Source organism: Astyanax mexicanus, chromosome 11 (genome assembly GCF_023375975.1).
Source record: "Astyanax mexicanus isolate ESR-SI-001 chromosome 11, AstMex3_surface, whole genome shotgun sequence".
Classification (NCBI taxonomy): domain Eukaryota; kingdom Metazoa; phylum Chordata; class Actinopteri; order Characiformes; family Acestrorhamphidae; genus Astyanax; species Astyanax mexicanus.
The window spans coordinates 9051712-9071293 of NC_064418.1; the positions used below are offsets into that span (position 1 = coordinate 9051712).

A 19582-nucleotide genomic window follows, 5' to 3' on the forward strand; every position below is an offset into this window, starting at 1 on the left:
GTTATGAATACCTGCTGTTTTCCATCTAACATGGACATGCTGCTCTGTGTAGAACTGCTGCCTGGCATATGGTACAAAAGGATTACTGCACTGACTGCACATACAGCGGAAACATCCCACCACTGTAGAAACAACCTGACAGACAGAAATGTACAAAAGAACGATCATGCCTTCATTTGTAAAATCCCAGCAAGTTTTTAACCCTTTTGTGGTGTTCATATTTTTGTTACTCGTTTACTTTGTTACTTGTATTTAATTCAGCAAAATTAAGCAATTTTACATTAAAATACGTTACACATGCTTGCTTCACCTAAATTGCAAGCAATATAAACAGCTTACATGGTTAATATTTGCCCTTTACCTTTCTTATGTTACATTTCTTTCAAAAAGTGCTACTCTTTTTTTTATTAGTTTTTTAATAAAATGTAAAAGAAAATGAATTAAACTTAAACATTTGTTTAGTTTCAAATTTACAAATGAAGCAATGTTTATTAGCCCTTGGCCAGACAGACTGTATGTAATATAAATGTGTAGGGGGGGGGGGGGTGTACACTGTGTGTTTATCGAAAATGTGTTTTGATATATGTTTTTCACAAAAAATGAGCCAATGCCAATGAGTTTGAGTTAGAAAAAATATTTTTTTAGTATCATTTCATGAAAAATGAAAACGGGTCCCACAGACCCGAACACCACACAAGGGTTAAAGTTGTTAAATATTGTTGTAAGACATTAAAATGCAAGAAAGTGTGCATGCATGCATATTTAAGTGCCAAGTTTATCAGCACAGTTTAAAAACCTGCATCTACATCAGCTTCCTTCAGACCAGACAAAGCAAAACAATGGAAAAAAACAGTTTCTGTTGGCTCAGCTTTGGTTAGGGATGTCTAATGTATCTGTCTGCTGGAGAGATCTTCTATTTAGCAGTAATTTAAGTCCAGTTAAGCTCGGTTTTCAGTGTGTGTCATGCGTAACCCTGAGGAGTTAATCAGCAGTGTTGACTGCTCTACTGATGTTGTATTATGTACTCTGTCTGACTGATGTAGATCCTTCGTAAAGTTGTGGTTAGTAAGGTCAGGAGACATGTGCAATAATGAAACCACAAAACCAGAAACCACAGGAAACGTGGTTGAGTGGTTACACACGCTCGCCAGAAAGAAGGTCTAGAAACGAATGGAGTAAATGGAACTGCTGTGACTGCTCTGTTTAATCGCTGAAATTCCCAGGCTTGTTTCATCATAAAACCTGTGAATCAGTATTTACATGGAAATAAATGCAAACTCAAATTAGTCATCATTCAAAAGGGAAACATTTTGCATGAATCGGTTTTGTTTCATCCTAGTTTGAGCACATTTATGTATGTTCCATTAGGTATGCTTCATCACATACTGAAATCAATAGCATTATTTTACAATGTGGATTATCAGAGTTGGAGTGAGGCCTAATAGAGGGTGCCAGATTGATGGGACATTTCATTTCTGAAATTGTATGGGCATCAGTAATAGGTCATAGAAGCTGTTACCACCCACAGTGGGCAGTGCAGTGGGTAAGTGTCAATGATTGTGTCCGACAGTGTCCGTCTAGAATCGCGTCTTCTGATTAAATTTAATCCACAATCAATGAAGGAGGCCTTACACATATATGCTCTCAAGTCAGTGCAGTGTCCTTTAGTGTCCAAAGGATGTGACAAAAGTAATGGGACACAATACCTCTTCCTATCCCATGACCTTTGGCATGTCGGTGTTAGTCATTTTGTGTTACTGTATGTTGTGTAATATATTGTGTGATATTGGCAGAAGATAGATAGATAGATAGATAGATAGATAGATAGATAGATAGATAGATAGATAGATAGACAGACATGGAGAGACAGTCACTGACAGACAGACACACACAGACAGACAGATACAGACAGACAGTACTAACTAGTGTTTGAGGATTAGGTAGACAGAAAGACAGACAGACAAAGAGATTCATAGATGTATAAAACCTTTATTTTAAACTTGTCAAACTGCATTTTATGCTTAATTTACACAAACAAGCAATTTTCTTACAAGAAAAAAAAAGAACTGTCCATGTAAATATAGACAAGGTTTAAAGCATGCGGAGAGTATTAATAAAGCAGTATGCCAAATGTCAAGTTATATTTTGGTATTTTACAACATAAAATTAAATTTAAGTAAAATATTATATCTAGTTTCAATAAAATCAACATTAATATTATAACACTACAGTTCCATTCATTGTGCTTGCACAGAGAAAGTAGGAATTCGTTTTTTGTAGTTTATGTCCTCCAAGCGTGGGATGTTGTGGAATGTGCAGCTGACGACCTCCAGCGTAGTCTCCATGTGTACATTATGAAACATCAGAACAGCTTGATTCCATACTTCATGCCAATAGCTGTGAGAAAAGCCAAATCTGACCACAGTCACAGTCTGTAATGTACAGAACAGATTACGGCCCATCTGTGCGCAGATGTTGGTTAATCGTACTGCAACAATGACACTGCTCACCATAATGGACAATGACTTCATCATCCAGAACAAAAAAAAAAAAGGGAATGGTTCTTCCACTTTGCTGGCTTGGTTCCCACACGCTTCCTTCTATTCTCTTAAGCTGCACTGAGCTTTTCCTCACTGCTGCAGGACTTGGCCTCCTTTTAGAGGATATACTGTGGGCCAGGCTCCTTTGTCGACTATAAAGACGTTGGCACTTTTGAAAAAAAGTGCCACAGATATAAGTCAGGATTTATTATGATAGGAAACTTGTGCTTCCTGTCTAAAGGTCCAAAGGATGTCAGACTTCCTAGAGCAGATCGGATGGGGAACCATTGTTTAGGTGCGTGTGCAAGAAGTTTAAGATTTCCACCAATAAATCTGATAAATCTTCAGGATCTCTGCATTTAACATCATCGTCTAGATCCTAGATCTTATTAGGGATGCACCCTTATCACTTTGTTCCATTCCAATGCCAACAAATGCTAGATTTGTTAAGTATCTACCAATAGATTGTATTATTATCTATATAAATGTAAGACATATGTATCCTTACATTTATAGTTTTCTTTTTTATTTACCATATTTTTCGCACTATAAGGCACACATAAAATCCTTTAATTTTTCCAAAAATCATCAGTGCCCCTTATTTTGGTGCGCCTTATGTATGAACTCTACCAGTCAGTTTGTAAGGAGCAGTAAAGCCACTCTGCTGAAGTACAGCGTTATAGTTTAGTTCTATAGTTTAGTTCTCCAGCACTGAGACTCAAGACTGGAGCAGTTTTAGCATTAGCTGCTAACTTCGCAAACTACGCTAGCTCTTTTGCTGATCAGAGGTGAGTATTATAGGCCTGTAGCCTGCTGCTAAGCTCAGCTAACACTTCTGAATCAGCATTAGCATTGCTTGCTAACCATGCTAAGCTCTAGTTAGCTCTTTTGCCGTTCAGAGGTGAGTATATTGGACTGTAGCCTTTGTGTTGACCATGTTAAAACAAGCTACGTGGGACGAACCACTAGCTAATTTCAGGAGTGAAATCTGTTTAGATTATCATCTCAGCTCATTTGAGTTCAAAAATAATGTGCTTTATAATCTGGTGCGCCATATAGTGAAAAAAATACAGTAGGTAAAGGCAGTGCTCTGTATCCTAAATAAGATATATAAGATATATGAAAAATATATATAATCTTGGGAATAATCCTCAAGGACAAGTCGAGTTCCCAAGTGTTTGATGGACAGTTTACATGCCACAGTAGCTCCACAATAGTGCTGTCACACGTTTTCAAATGGACCTGCTCCATTTCTATCTCCACTTTCCCCACTTTCACTCTATTTTAGGCCTATTTTTCAATTAAAGACTTTAACTAGACATACCTGTTCATTTATGTGCTGTGCTGTCTCGGTCAATGGGTTTTACAAGAGTGTCCGAGACCTAGAATCCTGTATTTAGCCTTTCCGAGCTAATGAAGCCTTGAGAACGACCTGTTTTGTGGGGCTAAGTCCTAATTGTCTTCACATGGAAGCTATAAACTGTGGTTTAGTGACACGAGTCGCTCATAATGAGGCTGCAGCATTTAACTTTTAGTGCTCGGTTACGGCCCACTCTGAACTTCACCATGCTACATATAGGGCAATAGGTTTCACCGTGAGAAAGGACTTATGGGAACAATATCAATGAATTCTATAAATTAAGGGTATTAAGATGACTCTATTATTCATCTTTGTCATGGTATGTACAGAATGGCAGACACGTGCAGATACTGATAAAATCAAAATGTGTTTATTATAAGAATAAACAGATGTAATCAGAGTCGATACAGAGAAATGGGTGATCACCAGTAAACAGAGTAATGCAGGCAAAACCATACCAGAAGCGATAACCAGTCCAGAGTTCATACACGAGCAATCCAGTATCAGAGGTAATCCAAGAGGCAGTAGTGAAAACACAGTCCGAGTCATACACAAACAATCCAGTATCAGAGGCAAAGGCAATAATCGGCGTCGAGAAAACAAAAGCAAGGTCATAAACAAGATAAACTGAGACAAGAGATAAGTAACGCTTCGTAAAGAGGAGAACCTACAATACGCGGCGTGGTAGTCTGTTTGGCGTGCACCTTTATAGTGCCAGTAATCAGTATTCGGGACTTCCTGGAGGAAGCAGGTGAGGTGTCACGTGATCAGGTGAGTGCGTGATGTCAGCGGGTGGTGCATTCTGGGTAGTGTAGTTGTTGACCTGAGAACCTCCGTTAGAGCTGGGTGTGGAAGGGACAGAGGAGCTAACAGCACCAGACGTGACAATCTTAGATTCTGATCTGACTGTGAATATGAGAAAGAAAGCGTGCAGTGCTTTGGGTCACTCAAAAAACATTAAAAGTTATTATATGTTTTGTGTCTGGATAGTAGCTGCATATATCACATCACATCAATTGAGCAATAGTTATAAAAGGTGCAATCATTTGAATAATTTGAATTGTTTTATACAGGATATTTTTATATTTATTATTACAGCCACAGTCATTTTATTTTATTGTATTTGTAAGAATTTTAATGTGTCTAGGCAACATTTTATTCTTTACTTTATTTTTATGTTTTATTCTGTATTTTTTTTTTTCATTTTCTTACATAATATTTGCTCTTTGGAACTGTGCCTTGTGATAGATAGACAATTTAAAATCTCTTTAAATCTTCAAATCTTTAATACTGTTAATACTTAATACTGCCTGTAGCCTAGGTCAAATTATGGTATGTAAAATTATAGCGTGTGACATATGCAAGCAGATTAGTTCATTTCCCATTCCAGCAGCGGTTCTGCTTCCATTCTGTATCTTTAAGAAAGATGTAGAACTGAGAAGTTGAACCCACATGATAGTCACTGTTAGATTTTAGTAACAGTGCACTTTACTCATTTTGACAGCCCTGTTACTGCCCTGTTGGTACTTTAGCTTATTTATCTTGTGGTGTTTTTTTGAGCGTCTCTATCTTAAAAGGAAGGAAAGCTTCCTCAGCATCCCCTCAGAACTTGGGAGATAATGGGTGGAGAAGGCTGGAGGAGAAGCTGATATTCACCAGTAGGAAGAGCTTTGTTTTAGCTTTTGGAAAACCAAAAACGACAACAATAACCCGCATTCTTTCTAGATAACAGATATGCACGATAGCCCAGTAAAATCTGGCATTTCATCAAACTTTAAAGGAAGCACCCTTACATGTGCTGAAAACATTCTATAGCTTTAAGTGCTTCAACATCTTTTCTTGCTGTTGTGTCTGCTGAGTTTATGGAAGGAGTGTATAACCCAGGAAAATATTTTAATTGAAAAACCTTACCGTATGGAGTTTTTTTTTGTACAAAAACTATACGTTTGTTAAGCAACTTCAGACTCACACTTGTGTGGCTGGGTTATATGTCTAAAAAACGAACTATTCATATGAATAGAAGAAATGAAAAACACTTTAAAATAGTAGATACAAAGTATCATCAGTAGTAGAAACATAGTAAATACATTTTAATAATAAACTATAAGGCGTTTTTTTAATTGTAAGATTTCTATCCCGTGATTTGCACAGGATTGTGTCATTATTCAATAGACCAAACTGGAAATTACCCCAGTATACATTTAGCAAAAATTATGTTGGGTTCCATTCTATCAGCCAAGAACAGAAAGCTGAGGCTGCAGAGGGCACAAGCTCACCAAAAGTAATTGTGGTCTGGTCCAATGAATCTATATTGAAATATTAATTATTATTTTATATGTGATATAATAAATGACCCTGGTGTAATATGTGTGATTTAATTCTAAATAAGAGGAATTAAATCTTATTTAGAATTAAATCACACATATTACATCAGGGTCATTTATTATATCACATATAAAATAATTATTATTATTTTAATGTCGATTCATTGGACCAGCCACGCATTCAGTTTTGGTGAGCTTGTGCCCACTGCAGCCTCAGCTTTCTGTTCTTGGCTGACAGAATGGAACCCAACATCGTTTTTGCTTAATGTATACTGGGAAAATTTCCAATAAGGTGGGACAGTTCTGTTTGTAATGCAGCTCGAGTCTTTTGCTCTAGTTCCTGATGTTCCTTGATTCAAACACAGATGTGCCTTTTGTTTTTGGCAGCTTGTGTGAAAAACATCCTGAGGCCAAGGGTTACCTCCCATCACAAACTGGCCTGATGTTTCAGCCACTGTGGATGACCTGTTGTTATCTGGTGGAATAAACAGCTGTAGTTTACTGTATAATTCTTTTTCTACCTTGGTTGAGGTCTTCTTTGAATTAGTGCTGTCAGATCAGAAAGATGGCATGTTTTCAGAAATAATCATAATTAATGTTTTGTGTTACCTTTTAAGGGCTCACATCTTTTTCTTTAAGTACTTTACTTTGGTGTACTTTTATGCAGTTAATCTGCTTTAAATAACTTTAAATTCTATTTATATTTACTTTTGTGTACCCTATGCAGTTACTGTGCTTTAATTTGAGAATGTGATGTTTAATACACAGCTATAGTAGAAATGTACCTTTGAATTCCAACTACTTTCAGGTCTTTTAAGTTAAGAATTCTAAACTGAGTGAAGCTGGAATGCGTTCTAATATTATTATTAACACCGTTGGCCAGCCAGGTCATTATTTACAGGAGACACGACTTTAAACAGAATTCATTTTCTTATTGCACAACGTACACTATCCATGTTACCTTATATAACGACTGTTTAAGCGTTAGCCGACAGCTGGAATCAGTATTCTCGCACTTTATGGCTGTGTGCTGTCGTCGCGTGACATCAGCGTGACGTATTTCACACGCATGCACGCTCGGCTAAGCGCTGCACTGTTTGGTTAAAGAGAGGCTACAGATGGAGAAATGCCAGAATAAAAAGAGGAGTGCTGGAACAGTTCTGCTGCAGGGCTTTCGCACTTCTTATCACGCTTTATCTGTTTAATTTGGATAACTCTCCAGAGGAAAGAAACGTGAAGATATAGGAGATAGGAGATATCAAACTGGCCAGCATGTACCCAATCTCTATGGCTCACCATGACTTAATTGCTCCATGTCATGAATTGTTACATTTCTTTTTCCTAAAGTCCTATCTGCGCTCATCTTACTTTCAAACAAACACTTTCACTCCATGTTTGTGCAACACCCTGACTCTACAGGAACACCCAGATTCTGCATGGAACAAAAATGTGACAGTTGGCTATATGTACCAGTACCAGTACCAGTACCCAGTACCAGTTTGTTTTATTGTCTCTTCAGTTAAAAGCAAAAGAATAACTATTATTTGAGTCATAGGGCCCGACAAAATGTTTGATTAAAATTGACCTCAAATATGCATTTTTTTCTCTTTTACTTTCTTAATCAATAGAAAATGTTATTAGAAAACTTGTAAGAAACTGACATCATGAAATTATGTCGGACATATTTCTACATAATATATTTATACATTATACCAAGCAGTAGTTCAAATAAAATACAAAAAGTATTAAGTGGTTTAGGGACATTTATTCTTTAATTTCAACCTTATTGGAAGGTCTAAAGACTTTTATTTTGAAATTTAAACTTTCTGGTGGCAAAGCTGCATCTAGCATTATCATTTGTGCTGAGCAGGGTCAGCTCTGTGGTCTCAGAAAAACATGAGATTTACATCTAAAATTTGCTGATATTTAGCTAGTTAACATGTTATATGTTGAGTTTGGATACTTTTCATTTGTTTCTTTGGGTGTATGAGTGTGTATCCCTTGTTTTGCGCCTACGTTTCACATTAATCTGAGCAAAATGTTTATTTATAGATATAAATTGAAAAGCAGTACTGTCACATTCTTTGGAATTGTGATATTGACAATATTTCTAGTGAGATTACTAGGAATTTTAATCAGAAGTAAAGGTCTTAAAATGAGAATAACAGAAAGCTACATCTGAACATGAGATGTGTAGCAAATTCACAGATCAGATTCAGTTCAATTCAAGTTCTTCCACATTGGCCCTGTTGGATTGTCTGGCTCAGCAAATTGAGTTTGAAGCAGGAGATTGGTAAATAAGGTTGTGATTCAGTTCCTCCATTCTCTTCCTTCTTCTTCTTCACACCTCTTTCTTTCTTTTGCATAGTTACGGATTGTTTGCTTTGAGAGCAGGACAGAGACGCCCCAGACAAAACCGTGAAAAAGACGATTTATGCATTCGTGGCTCACGATAGCCCGCATCGTGAGCTTTACAGACTTCACAGTGGATAACATCCGGATAAGACACTCTGTAGAGCTGTCTCATATGATGCAGACATTTAACCACATGCATTTTTCATCATCTATAGAAATCATTAGCTGAATATCCTGTAATCAGTGCTCTTGCTATTTTTTCGCTTTTATCATGTTTGGGTTTCGGAGGACGCAAGACCGACCGGGAAGGGAAAACAAGATGAAGATTTCAAAGCTGTTCTGCTCTACTTCTGTGATGCAGGCCTGAGATTAGAGATGTTGAGGTTTAGCTTTGGAGATGGCCATCACGGCAGTGCTGGGTGCTGAAACACACATCTAGGTGATAAAGCATATATCCACATGTGTGGAGATTAGCGTTCAGTGCGTGGTGGGTTTTTCGGAGATGGGAGGCCTCCTAACCTCAGTCATGCTATGGACATGCAGGAATGTTTGATCTGTGTATCTGACTGGAACGTTGTGTCTAAGGAGACAGAGATAAGGGGTGGGATTTGATCTTGGAATCTTATTAATAGACGTTTGGATTGCTAAAGGTTTTCTTTGGATTATGTAGATTGTATACTAAAATATAGTCATTCTGTAGGAACTTATTGTCACAACTAAAAGGAGAGAGCCAGAAGGTAACATGGACATGGCATCTATTCTCTCTACTGTCCACAAACCTGTAAGCAGTCATCAAGCAGCAGGAGACAGCACCAACATCTCAGTTTACCACAGTTCCCTATGTCCATGAACTCCATACACACGTCTGACTCTTGTCCAACCACTTGTGGCTTATTTTCAGACCTATCCTCATTCTCGTGTTTGATTCATGGTCTTGTTTGTTCAAAATTTAAGAAAGGCGACATTTCATTGCCTACAGTGGAGCCTCTGGCTATTCATGCCCCTATTTATGACCCCATTTTGAGAACATTAAGAGTGGTTTAGAGTGGTGGTTCTCGAACCCGTTTAGTTTGATTTGGAGGCCCACTTCTTGGATTGTAAGTGCCATTGCAGCCCCTCAACCCCCTACATGTTCCCAGTTTACAGTTCTAGTCTTTAAAAGTTTTTTTGTAGATCACAGACGAAAATCTCTGCTTAGAGGCAATTCAACAATGCCACTAAGCTCAGAAATGTACTGTGAACTGCTGAAAGACAATTGCTGAGCCATCACCAAAGTGGCAGCAGATCACAAACGAGTCATGGATGCCTGGCAAACATCTAGCAGAATTAATACCTAGACCAGTTGAGACTGTGGGTCAAGAGCAGCGGCTACCTACAGCCAATGGTATTGTGTAGAGGGAGAGAACCATGTGAGCAGCGTTGCAAGTTCTCATGTGCGCTTGTCACAAAAACATTTTTTTGTGTGTTTTTGGAGAGCACAAGTGCTGTTATTATTAAGGCACCACTTTTTAAGATAGGGCAAAACAGATAATGGTGAAGGGGTATCATTGAAAATACAACTGTATATAGTAAAGTTCCACATCCCATTGCACCTACCCCAGGGGGCTACAACCCCCAGTTTAATAAACAATGGTTTAGAGAACCAAAAGGTTTGTCTTGTCACCTTACAAGAGCCCCTTTTGGCACTGTTAGTTTTATGAGTGTAAATGCAATGTTTATACTGTATACCCCAAAGGAGGGGGAAATACCATAGAGAGTGGAAATGGTTATTTATATTATACTCATTATTGCCTGTATTACTAGTGTACTCTATGTTTAAAAAAATAATAATAATAAAATCATAAATCAGGGTTGAGCAATATCGAACCATGTTTTTTTTTTTTTTTAAGAGTGGGCTAAAAAAGTACTTAACACTTTAGGAGTGCCCTACAGTAAGTACAGTACAATACGTGTGGGAAACACTGTATATGGTCTTAAGTGACACATTTAGCCAAAAGAGACTATATATCATCATGTTTCTTAGAAAGTCTGAAAGCTAAGGTCACTTAAGTGAGGTAAAGTCAAATGTGAAGTCCTGAAAGTGAACAGGCCATGGCTGGGTAAACACTGCTGGCCAGACCCAGTGGACAGACCCAGAGGAGCTGAGACCAATACCAGTGGTTCTCATGGTCCTCAGCAGCACCCACACACTGATTCAATTACCCAGAACATGGGGGTGCGAGGGCGGATCGCAGCCTGACCCCTGGTGCTGTGCTCCAGCTGCAGACTTTTGGCTGACTGCCTCACACGTGAGCGAAAGAATGACTGCCCTTGGAGAGACAAGGAGAGAGAGAGAGAGAGAAAGAGAGAGAGAGAGAAGCATGGAGAAGGATGGAGGGATGGAGTAAGAGAGGAGAGCTGGTCTGTTCCCAGGCTCTGGTCTCAAGTGTGCTGGAGAAGATCAGGGGGTGGAGGAAGTGATGGAGTGATGAACATTTGTCCCAGCTGGTTTGGTCTGTGTGGACTGTTGAAGGCATTTATTGCAACGTTAACACCACAGCAACACCACATTTACCCTCACACCTTCCAGTCTGTGTAAATACAACCAATGTGGATTTAGAGTATTTGAAAATCACTTCAGATTGATCACTTTTTTTATTTTTTTATCAAGATGAATTGAGTTTTTTTTCTTGAATTTTCTGATATTTTGTACACTATAAATTAAAGCTGAATAATATAATGGGGGGGAAATGACATTGCAATAATGAGTATTTCTGTGATATAAACAGCATATTGTGATATTCTTTTAATAATGCAATCTGAATATCCAAGTCAGAAGTGTAATAAATTATGTTATGCAGATGTAATCTGGTAGATATGTCATGAAACATGAAAAACATTCCAAATTTTCTATTTAGGTCAAACACAAATAATACAAATGCTGTATTATTTCCCTTATGTGACAAGTGATAAAATATTGCACAGCACTTTACTGTAAATATTGACTAAACTGAAATCAATTATTAATTTTAACATCATTGTGATGCTCAACTGACTTAGTCAGAAATAGTTTGAACTGACTTAGAATAGAAAGGGTAGAATTACCAAACCTTTTGCAACTCAACTCACAACCCACTTAACCCCACTGATCTATATATTATTTGCTACTGTACTCTTTTCTCTTGCAATGAGCCTGGTAGAACAAATCGACTACTGGGTCTAGAATGCTACAGAACAGCCCGGCTTAGCTAAGCTAAGTTAGCAAAGCTATGCTAAGCCAAGGTGAGGTTAATGTTATGAAAACCGAATGTGTTTTGACTATTTTTAATGATCATTCAAGATATCTTTAAACACCAATTTTTATTATATTATTATCTTTGTTTAGGTATCAGTGTTTTACATCTAAAGTAAGATGGCTATTTTTAGCCACATTTCACCACTGACGTTAACAAATAGTTAAAAAGCCAGAAATGTGGTCCCAAATTTGAGTGGCAAAACAAACAAACAAACAAAAAAAAAAAATAGATAATTGTAACCCAATTGAAATCCAAGAATAGACTGAGTGAAATGGGTTCTGAGTTGCCCAATGCATGAGACTTAAGAGCCCTAAGAGCCCCGAGAGCCCTAACAATCATAAGACTGATGTAACGTTACTGTTACAGTAGAGTGTTCCTAATGAGTGTTTAGACTGCAGCAAAAGTCATAGCCTGCTTTATATCCTGTTAAACTATATTATCTATAGAGAATCCATTGATTTCTACATAGTGTTTAACTAAGAAGTGAAGCAGTAGCACCCTGATGTACTCTAGATGGAAACTTGGAGGAGCACATCTGGTGCCATCTGGTGGTGTGTTGTGATATCCTCACACTTTTTACTGAATTAACCCTTTCAAACCCTGTGTGCATAGCAATTCCCAACACCCGTCTTCTTCTTTTTGTATTCTTGCAAACAGATTAAGACCTATTGTGTATCAGAACAGACATATATCAGCCAATCAAACAGCCAATAAAGGTTTGCACACTAGTTCAGTAAAGCGTGGAAGCATCCCAGGTAATAAGGCAGAGTAAACACTGAATTTATGAGTTTAGGAATGCTTAGGAATGATTGTGAAACGAAAAAAACTATATAATAGTTATATGGAGTGAAATGAAAATAATTTCACTGCAATGAACATATAAATACAAATAATGTATTTTATTTTTATTTTTATTTTTTATCATTTTAATTATTTATTTGCAGAACCTTTTTAAAATGCATTATAGACAGAAAGGTGCATTAGTGTAATATATTTTTCATCACTAAAACAAAAATCAGGTCTAAAAAGTTTAACACAACCTCTTATTTCTTTCTTTTTTTCAGGGGTGTTCTGGATCATCATGTGGGAAGTGTGACTGCAGTGGTGTGAAAGGGTCTAAGGTATGTCCTTCCTCCATCTCTTTTTCCTCCTCCAACTCACATCTTCTTTTTTATATTTATAATAATATACAGCTCTGGAAAACAAAAATTAAGAGACCCAATCAGTTTCTGAATCAGTTTCTCTGATTTTGCAATTTATAGATATATGTTTGAGTAAAATGAACTTTGTTGTTTTATTTTGTAAACTACAGACAACAATTCTCCCAAATTCCAAAAAAAAAAAAAAATTCATTTAGAACATTTATTTGCAGCAATTGAGAAATGGCTAAAATAACACAAAAGATGCAGAGCTTTCAGACCTCAAATAATGCAAAGTTTATATTCATAAAGTTTTAAGAGTTCAGTTCAGTATTTGGTGGAGTAACCCTGGTTTTTAATCACAGTTTTCATGCATCTTGGCATGTTTGTGGTGCTTCTTTCTTTCTCGTGTTTACATGACAACATCAGCCGTGCATTAAGCCTCGCTGAACCTCAGTGGAAAAGGTCAGTAGTGAGGGTGCGGATTTAGGACCTGAGTCAAACTAAACAAGCAGACACAATGAGTTTGAAGTTCTCCAGCCAGAGCTTTATGAGGTCATGATGTTTTTTTTTTTTTCTCTTTAAAAGGTGACGAATTTCTCTGCACTGGTTCACTTATTATTTCACATTTAAATTTCCTCTGTTTTCTCCACCGTACGCTGAGGTCACCGTCTCAAAACCTTCCTGAGAACTTTGGAAAGTTGCCTGATCTCAGTTCCCATGAGCCCCCACTGTGAGGTTCATTCAGTTTGTAGAACACCCTGTACATGAGGGAGAGTGCACTAAGTATAAATGCCATGTAGAATAACTCTCAATGCACCAACAAGCTCCTGAGATATTGGCACAAAAAGTGATTGCAGTAATGCACAGAAACTCTTCTACTATTCAACTGTTTATATTCATTTTGCATTAATAAATTGCTTACTTACTGTATTTTTTGTACTATAAGGCACACCAGATTAGAAAGGCACACTTTCTATAAAAATCTTTTTTCTGGTCAATTTTCATACATAAGGCTATATTTATGTTATAAGGCGCATAATGTGACACTAGTAAGGAACAGGGGTGTTGCCATGTTTTCCTTCTAATTCAGAGCTAAAAGCTAAAGCTAAGCTAAGTTAAGTAAACAAAACTGTAATTCTTAAATATATATATATTAAAGTTAATGAGCACTGAATATTAATCTACACAGATTTCTCTTTTCATTTGGGTGAGTAAAGCACTTCAGTTTACTTACAGTAAGCTTATATATTTTTTTAGATTTCCACTAAAACTGGGTGCAGCAGCATTAGCATTAGCAGCTAACCACTAGCACTAGCCACTGTTAGTGGCGAAAGCCGCCCGACAGCGCTACACTGAGGAACCCTGAGTGTTCTGGTAAGCCAGGGTAATATTAGCTAGTGCTTCATCCTACGTAGCTTGTTTTAAAACGGTAAACATGCAGACTATAGGCTGATATACTCACCTCTGAACAGTGAAAGAGCTAGCACATAGCATGGTAAGCAGGTAATGCTAATGCTGCTCCAGCAGTGCTAGCTGGGGTTAGCAGCAGGCTACAGGCTAATAATACTCAACTCTGAACAGTGAAAGAGCTAGCACATAGCATGGTTAGCAGGTAATGCTAATGCTGCTCTAGCAGTGCTAGCTGGGGTTAGCAGCAGGCTACAGGCTTATAATACTCAACTCTGAATGGCCAAAGTGCTAGCGCTTAGCGGGGTTAGCGGCTAATGCTAATACTGCCGTATAACTAAACTGAAACTCCTGTATAACTCAGTACTTCAGCAGAGTGGCTTTACTACACCTTACAACCTGACTGGTAGCATTCATACATAAGGCACATCAGATTATAAGGTGCACAGACGATTTTTGGGAAAATTTGAGGATTTTAAGTGCACCTTATGGTGCCATACATCTAAACTGAATGTTTATTTGCTGCCTAATATATCTTACCTTCTGACAGATATCACTGTAGAAGAAGATAATTTGTATTTTTTACTTTACCTCTCAGTTGTGCTAAAGTTATGATATTATACTTTTTTGTAATATTTTTATCTCTATGCAAGATGTAGTCTTGTTATATCTATATTTAATTAATATTTATTATCTATAGTAATCTATTGTAGATGCTTCAGATGCTATTTTAACCCAAAAGAGCCTACTGTGATGATCAGAAACAACGAACAAATTCCCGTACAGGACTCTACAGTCCTTTATATTAACTTATCCTGAAGTCCCTAAGTGACAAAAACTGAACATCTTGAGAGCATCACTACTACAGGACAGTGTGTGTATCTCGTTTTGTGTTCATTCCTCTGATCTTATTTATACAGAACGTAGGAGTGTTTTAGGTTTAGTTCTAGAGATAAAACTAAACTAGCTCCTTTTTTAAAAGTGTATTTTAGCTTTTACAGATCTGTTCCAACCATTTTAAACAATTCAAATGCTTTTAATTATTGTTTTATGATCAATATAATAACTAGTTCTGTTACGATTTCTATGGCAAAATGTTAAAATACAACTAAGAAATTGTGTTATTTGTGTTACATCAAGATTTTAACATCATATTCCTATAAAAAAAGAATGATCTGCTCACTGAATTTATCTGATTCAATTTTGAATTTGGCATCAATATATTTAGAAATGGGTCTGGGCTCTTATGTTTCAGTTACAAAAAACAAAGAATGTGAATAACTATCCCTTTAATAGTCTTTTGACAGACTTCTTACAGAAGAAGTCTTATTTTCTGTTTTAACCTGTTGCGCCATCTAGTGGTGTAACACTGAGACGCATTTTCATTTTTTTTTTCTGAAGCAGTTTTATTCATCTTTGCTTTATTTCTTCATTTTCTGGCACACAGGGTGACAGAGGATTCCCTGGCTTGCAAGGCAATATGGGATTTCCTGGTATGCAGGGGCACGAGGGCCCTCCAGGACCAGTGGGACCAAAGGTGCATCACAGACAAACCTCAATTTAGCACCAGTTATATTGTATATATATGCAGAACTTATAGTGCTGTTACATTCTCTTGCAAAATACTTTATTTTTTCTAAAGTATTATCTACTGTTTAATTTTAGTCAGGGTTCTACAGGGATGTAGTATAACATTGTGTGTGTGTTATATCTCTTATAGGGAGATATTGGAGAGCCCGGCACTCCTGGATTGAAAGGCGCTCGTGTAAGTAATTCTTTACTCTGAACCATAACGCATTTCGTATTTTAGATTTTAACTAAACAGGATTATATTTAAAGATAACCTGCCGGCAGATAACGACAGCTGTGATACTGTAAATGACACAGAATTACAGTATTAAAGTAATAAAGTATATATGTTTGGAACTTTACCAGAAATATTAATTAACAAAAATGCTTGAAATTTTTCTTTGCTAATTTTAGTTCTTTGATAAGTAACTTCTCCTTGTTCTCTTAGGGACCTCCTGGTGCAGCTGGTTTCCCAGGAAACCCTGGTCTGCCGGTAAGTTCCAAAATTTCAATTTGATGTTTGATAACTGGATTATTATTAGACATTACTAAAATTCATGTTGCTGCTACCCTTTTCTACTTTTCTTATTTATTATTTATGTCTATTTAAATGTAATAATATTATTCTTTAATATATTTACTATTCTTTATTTTTTATATTTTACATAGTAATTGTGTTTTTGGGTGGAAATGGATGTTGAGATTTCAATTTCGTATCACCTCATGTTCCACATGTAATGTGAATATATTAAAGACTATAAAGTCTCCTTGAATCCTATATTTTATTCATATCTATATATCCTATATCTGCTATATTGTCAAAAAATTCCAACCATAGGCAGGTGCAAATATACAAATATACTTTTTTTTTTTTGAGTTTCCGAAACTTTAAAATATTTCTGTATATCATTTTATGAAGTTACACGTTAAGAAAAGCCTTGGAGTTCACTAAAAGCTTTATTAGAGGACCTAAAAGTGTAATTTTATAGCATGATGCTTTAATGTAGAACTTAGTTGTAGCATCTGATCTTCAACACTAGGGGTAGCAGTGAGTTTTACCGTATAACTACTCTTATATTTAAATATATGAACCTCTGTCTATTTCTGAAACCTGCTCTACTTTACCAACAATTAGATCCTCACAGTGAATAAAACTGTCATAACAATACTTAGGCTGATGTAAACGATTTTTCACTGTTTGAATCCTTAAAGAATAACCAGAAATACATAGTTTATGGTCATTATGCACTTCCATGCTTAAGACAGTAGATGGCAGCATAACATTTGTACTAATTGTTTCATTCTCCTCGCTTGATATTTTTTATATAATCATATTTTTATAAATAACTTTGACTTATTTTAGATTTTTTTAGAAGGTAAACCTACTCCCTCTCAAGAATTATAAAAGGTTTTTGTAACTTTTTTTTTGCTTCCGAAAGAATCTTTTCCAGAACATCCCCACAGCATTCTTAAGATGAGGTAAAAGGCTGTAAAGAACTTTTTGTTTTAGTTTTAAAGAAGTTACAACATTAAAAATATTTTTTAGAACTTTATGCACAAACAAGAACTATTTAAGAATCTATATATTCTAGACTGTCCTACGTATGACACTTATTAAATTATTATATAGTTAGAAATTATTATATTATTAAATTAGTAAAATATGTTTTATTATTAAATTGTTTATAACACTTTGTAACACACAATGTAGAATTCAAATTTAATATTATACATTTTGAGAACAAAAGTTGAATGATATATTATAGTGTAGTTTTAATTTTAAATCAATAAATAAAATATAGTCTTTAGAGATATATGCAAACCACTCTGACCACAACATATTAAGATTAATTTAGCATATAGAATGAACTATATTTATTGTATTACTAGAGTTTATTAACATTTGTTCTGAATGAAATACAGAGCATTATGCTTCATATGTGGCACAAATGCTATAAAAAAAAAATAAAACAATACAAATATAATACAAATGTCTCTAGTTTCTCCCAGTATTATATCAACTACATATGGAAACATAAAGCTAATGAGATGAGATGTCTCATGCACATGGATAATGGTCTGCACCCCCCAACCCTGGTATTTATTGTAATGTAATGTGATGTAATGTTGTGTGTTGTGTGTTTCCCGTTCTCTCTTTAGGGTCTCCCAGGTCAAGATGGCCCACCAGGACCAGCAGGTATTCCAGGGTGCAATGGAACAAAAGTGAGATATTTTATTTGTATTATTTATACTTCATTGGCATTGTTTAATCTAACTATATGAATCAAACTTAAATGATAAAGTAATCGCTGGCCAATATAAAGGAAATGTTGGTTTCTTGCAGGGAGAAAGAGGTGTTGATGGAATTCCAGGCATACATGGACTGCAAGGACCACCAGTAAGGAAACGGACTAATAATGCATATAAACTCCTTATCTTTTAATTTCCCTGCTGTGGATCATCACTTTATAATAATGAAACCACTGGTTGTATTGATTAGTTGTGACTATTTTGATTTTACTTTGCAGGGTCTTCCAGGAATTCAAGGAATGAAGGTACGGAGACATGCATACTGCATTAATCGATTTGTGCTGTATATTATAGGTGCGCTTGTAAATTAGTTATAAATCAACACTGAATATCTCTAAATCCCAGAGTCTTAATCTGATGAATGCTTTTGATAAGGCGTAACTAAACCCCCTAATTTTAGTCAACTGCACTCTCAGTTCATATTTGAAAAATGCCAAAACACAGTTTAACATGGAAGAGGAGGCCGGATGTAAACGCGAGTCAGTTTTATTCGACATTTAGAAACTAACAAACAACAAAACACTATGGAATAATACAACAAAAAGGTAACTAAAAGAAAACACTATGAAACCGAGGATAACTAAAAGACTGAAACAAACAAGCCAAAATAACACATAAAGAAACAAACTACATAAAGAAAACCTGGGCAACTGAAGACAAAAAACACAGCAGGTCTAAGGCTAAACAAAACATATAAACACGATCTGGACAGAGTAACAGGACACGGTCAAACAAAAAGCGCGACAGAGAACAAAGAAGCACATGAGGTACTTATACACAGGCACACACTAGGGACACATATGGAGGTAATGAGGGGGGCGGAGTTACAAACGAGACAGGAGGGGTTACAGATGACAAGGCGGGGCTAAGGCAGAGACAAGACCAAAACACAACAGTAGCACATGGCTGGGAAACATGACAGGTAAACAATAGAGAACAGGACAGAAGCAGGAAGGAACCAAAAAAAAAGGAAAGACACTAGACAGACACAGGCTAAGGTGTGACACACAGGGACACTGGGTGATGTATGGGTTTAGGGGCGGGGCAGATGGTTGGACATCACCAGAGGGCGGTATTATTGATTGACTGAATTGCATATTGTGAGTGTCCGGAAACATCCTCCACACCTATAGCACAGTTGAAATTGTAAGGGCTTGCTGAGGCAGAAATGAGCACAGTAAAAGTGTTTTTAAAGGTTAGGAAATGTTTATAGAAATTTGTAGCAGCACTGGTGTGTTGCATTACTTCAAAGCAGTTAATTCCAACTATTAATGGAAATAAATATGGTTTAGGGTTTAGT

At 36.5% G+C, this 19582-nt stretch overlaps 1 protein-coding gene across 1 annotated transcript in view; it reads left to right on the forward strand.

The window, feature by feature from the left end:
- col4a1 (collagen, type IV, alpha 1) overlaps positions 1 to 19582 on the forward strand; it is a 65716-nt gene that overhangs the window by 20915 nt on the left and 25219 nt on the right. The window contains exons 2-8 of the mRNA XM_049485104.1: positions 12919 to 12975; positions 15851 to 15940; positions 16124 to 16168; positions 16421 to 16465; positions 18133 to 18195; positions 18317 to 18370; positions 18501 to 18527. Coding sequence (XP_049341061.1) covers positions 12919 to 12975; positions 15851 to 15940; positions 16124 to 16168; positions 16421 to 16465; positions 18133 to 18195; positions 18317 to 18370; positions 18501 to 18527 — 381 coding nt within the window. The remainder of the gene's footprint in view (positions 1 to 12918; positions 12976 to 15850; positions 15941 to 16123; positions 16169 to 16420; positions 16466 to 18132; positions 18196 to 18316; positions 18371 to 18500; positions 18528 to 19582) is intronic.